We start from the raw sequence: 4,206 nt of genomic DNA on the forward strand, positions 1-4,206 counted from the left end.
CCCGGGGCGGAGCGCACGGGGCGGGCGGCAACTCCTCCAGGCCGGGGCCAGAGCAGCCGGCGCCCCGTCGTATCCCGGAGACCGCGACTCCCCAACATCCTGCCCCCTCATTGGCTCCGCGCAGAGCCCCCCCCTCCGCCGCGGAGCCAATCGCAAGGAGGCATACTGCCTCCCGCCCCCGAGAGCGCCGAGTATAAGTCCCAGCGCGCGGCTCTGGGCCTCAAGCCCGGGTCGGAGGAACCCCAGCGGGTATTGGCGTCGCTACGTCACGTTTGGTGAGTTTGTGTCTTCATCACTGCAATACTGCCACTGCTCTCGTGCAGCTCTGCAAAGGCGGTTGTGGAAATGGTAGAAAATACATGAAGGAAGGCTGTCTTAAAAAAATGAGGATGTTGTGGCCATAAGGAGTTGGCTGTTCTGTGCTTGAGAGATTGCTAAATGGGTATTAACAAGATACATGTTTATGCAATCTTTCTGAGCTGATTTGAAGGACATAACTGAAAATTATTAGACTGAGTTTAGAATAAAAGTAGTTGTTCAGCAGAATTTTTTTATCTGCCCTTATACACTTGGATGTAGTTTCCAGTGACTTAATGAAAATTGTACATTTGAATGTTGAAGTGAAATTTGTCATTGTGTATCTAATATAATTATATAGGTATTTAGCTTGTGCTAGAGAGTTTCTGGTTTGTCTGGATTTTTGTTTTTGGAGTTAGTTTTCTGGGTTTAGTTCTGTAACAGAACTAAACCCCAAACTACACAAAATCTAATTCTAAGGTAGATTTAGAGAATGGAGCAGAAGCCATGTTATCCATTACAAATGGAATGGAATACATCAATGGAATGGGAGAGATGTCTAGCAGTGTTATAAGGGAAAGGTAAATAATATATTTTTCTGCAAAGAAGTTAAGGATACAAATCATATCATCATGTTGTAGAGCTAGATATTTGTGGATCTGAGACAAAGAAAGTCCACGTTATATTAAATTACAAGAATAAACCCCATCCACTCAAGAAACCAATCAGATGCTTTCTTTAAAATGTGGGTTGATGTATATACACATCTATATACTTTGATTATAAGGCCAGATCAGACTTATGAAGTAAAAATTGATAATGAAATAGCTGCATCTGGTAACTTAGAAGATGATTTGCAATTTTTGACACTGAGGAAAACTCGTGATCCAACAGTGAGGAAACCCACTGATTGGGATGACTGAATCCAAATTACATAAAACCTGAGGTAACGGGCTCTCCTTATTCTGCATTATTGGGTTTTTTCATTCCTACTGAATACATGTTTGTAGTTGAACTGTGCACTAGTTTTGCTTTCTTCATCTTGTGTCTCTTTAAAGGATTGGGATGAACCTGAATACATCAAGGACACTAGCCTGAGAAACCTGAAGATTGGGATGATGCTGTGAATGGAGAATGGCATTATCCTATGGCCAAGAATCCTCTATACGGAGTGTAAATAATCTCATAATGCTAGTTGTGGATAACACTTTAAGCAACTCTTCTTTGCCTGGCTGTATTCAGAATGTGTGGTTTATCCTGGGGGAATGGAAACCAAGGCAGGTTGATAGAGGAGTTCAGCTTCATCCACAGACTGACAATCCAAATTACTTGGCAGACTTCAGTATCTACAGCTCTGGAAATATTAGCATAATTGAACTAGATACATAGCAGGTGAGGCACCTTTACTGGAAAATAAAGAACTCTTTTCTCACTGAGTATACAGCAACCTGTTTAACCCTCTGCATATAAACATTATCTATTGCTTTAGGCTCTCAGGGACTTACGGCTTTAACTTGCTCTTATGTAAATATGTGTACAAAATTGAAAAATTTGTAACATGCACTGATCTTCTGTTGTAGTTATCGTTTGGATGATGATCATCTACAGGTGAGGGGCCTAAACTAATTTGTGTAAGTATTGTAAAGTGTGCCTTACTCCACCTGCCTTGAGGTGCATAACTTGAGGCTTCAAGCAGCTCAGTCACTCCTGACTTACCCAAAAATTAATGAGAAGACTGCCCTCTGGGGTGCCTCTGAGATCTTCCTCTCTCTCAGGTGTCTTGGCTAGCCAGCGATGAGACTTAAAACTTCTAAGATGATCAGTGAAGTGCCTCAAGTTAAAACAAGTTCTTTAGATTCTTGAAAACAGTTGTCTAAAAAGAGAATTCTTCATCAAATTTTGCAAAAATCTGTGGGGTTCTTAACGTGATCACTGTATACTGAATGTATGATACAAACATATTGTTAAAAAAAAACTCTAAAGAAAACAAAGAGGCATCCTTGTTTTTTTCCCCTATTCCTTCAAAGGTGAGAGCTAGCACAATTTTTAACAACTTCTTGATAAAAGATGATGAGGTTTATGCAGAAGACTTTAGAGACGAAACCTGGGGAGAAATGAAGGTAACGCAAAATTCTTCTGTCTGTTTTGATTCTTTATTACCACATCTTAAAACTCCCCTGTCTAATCTGATCAAGAACCTATTGGTGCATTAAAAATGAAATCTTAATATTTGGGTCCTGAAAAGGAGATGAACATAAAGCAGACTGAGGAAGAGCAGGAGAGAGAAAGGGTTACAGAAGAAAAGTACTTTGAGCAATGGTTCAAGAAAAAGCTAGAGAGAAAAAAGGAATCTGGAAAGGATAGAGCAGTGAGGAACACTGTTGAGAAGGAGGAGCTTTAATTGTTATTTGAAAGAAGTTCATGTTATTTTCACTTAAATCACTTAGGGATTTTTGCATTTAAGGTTTTTAATGTTTTGTTAACAGCTTGTGGAAATCTTTTTACCAACTGAGTTGTATTAAAACAGGATTTTTTTAAAAAATTGAACATTAAATTTTGTGACCAGTTTCATTTTCTTAATAAAAACACTAACATAGTTAAATTCTATATAGAAAAGGTTAATATTTTTAATTGTATCTTTAACACTACTATAATGTATTAAAAACATCTGTAATAAATCACTAGGTTTTGGAACTGTTTTACACAGTCATCATTTTAATATTAAATGTAAAATTCATGCTCATTTTTGTTGAGGAAATATCATAATAAGCTTTTTATAGTATTTCATTGAAAGGTTTGGCATGTCAGTTGTGTGAAGTATGTTTCACAACATACTTCACGCTACAGAGGAGATAAGCTCTGCTAAGCTTCTGTAGTAATTGTGCACCTGTCAGGGTTTTGGGGATTACCGCTGCTGCGAACACACAGTGGCTGCTCTTGGTGGTTCTGCCATTACTTCTCTGCTGATGGAACGTTCTGGCTCTCTGTCTCAGTGTGGGACCTGAGGGACAGTAGTCTGTCCATCCACAAATCTGTGACATTTAAAATGTATTCAGACAACTTTTTCCCCCCTTCAAAAAATCTGAAATGAATACATAATTTTTTTAAGACGGCTTCCAGATGCTATTTTTTTTTTTTCAAATTCCTCCCACCACCCTATTAGAAATGGTGAATGATGAGCCTGTTTTTCTGTCTGACATCTTCTAACCTACTCCTGTAACTTGCTCAGTCACTTCCTTCATCCCTTCTCAGGTCTTTCTGCTCTTCTGCATTTCCTCCCCCCTCCCCAAGAGCTAATGCTATAAATTTAGCAAAAGCTTCCAGAGCTGATGGTTTTGCATTTACCTCGAGGGTACCCCGACATGCGGAGTTTGGTGCTTAAGGAGGAGTGGGAGGATCTGTGGAAACCCCAGTTCCTCACCTGTGGAGTGACTGAGGTCAAATTCTTTCCCTTCTGTTTATCCGAGTTGTCCCTTGTCAACCAATTCTAATAACACTGTGAGGAACCCTGAAAGCCATTGAAATACACCATAACAACAGTTGCCCTTTACACATTCCTGTTGATTTAGCTTTTGTATGACCACAACAATCTAGCCTGCTGTTCGGTATTTATACATTCCAGGCAGGGATTTAACTTTGTTGAATATTTGATGATAAACCAGAGGAAGTTTAATGTGGTGAAGTCTGTTTTTGACAAGGTTTAGTGTTGTGAAGTAAAATAACTAGGTTTGTCCAGGACAAAGCTGGATATGGGTCATCCAGGGGGGAAAAAAAAAAAAAGGTCGATGGGTGGCTTGACTGGGTTACCTGGAAGAATATTCCTCAGGGCAGCTGCAGTGTCCCCTGCACTTACCGCATCCATATCGCGGGCAGGTCGCCCCCAGCCTGGCCTGAGGCGGCGGGAGGGTA

General features: G+C 40.1%; 1 protein-coding gene and 1 pseudogene across 1 annotated transcript in view; one reads left to right on the forward strand and one right to left on the reverse strand.

Annotated features, from left to right (window-relative positions):
* The window catches only part of LOC104295442 (chromosome unknown open reading frame, human C19orf44), a 4,743-nt gene extending 4,645 nt beyond the window's left edge, over positions 1–98 (reverse strand). The window contains exon 1 of the mRNA XM_009895201.1: positions 18–98. Within this exon, the coding sequence (XP_009893503.1) occupies positions 18–98 (81 nt within the window). The remainder of the gene's footprint in view (positions 1–17) is intronic.
* Positions 99–438: 340 nt separating this feature from the next.
* LOC104295443 lies at positions 439–2,698 on the forward strand (annotated as a pseudogene).
* Positions 2,699–4,206: the final 1,508 nt, after the last annotated feature.

The sequence above is a fragment of the Charadrius vociferus genome, unplaced genomic scaffold, assembly GCF_000708025.1.
Source record: "Charadrius vociferus isolate BGI_N301 unplaced genomic scaffold, ASM70802v2 scaffold291, whole genome shotgun sequence".
Classification (NCBI taxonomy): Eukaryota; Metazoa; Chordata; class Aves; order Charadriiformes; family Charadriidae; genus Charadrius; species Charadrius vociferus.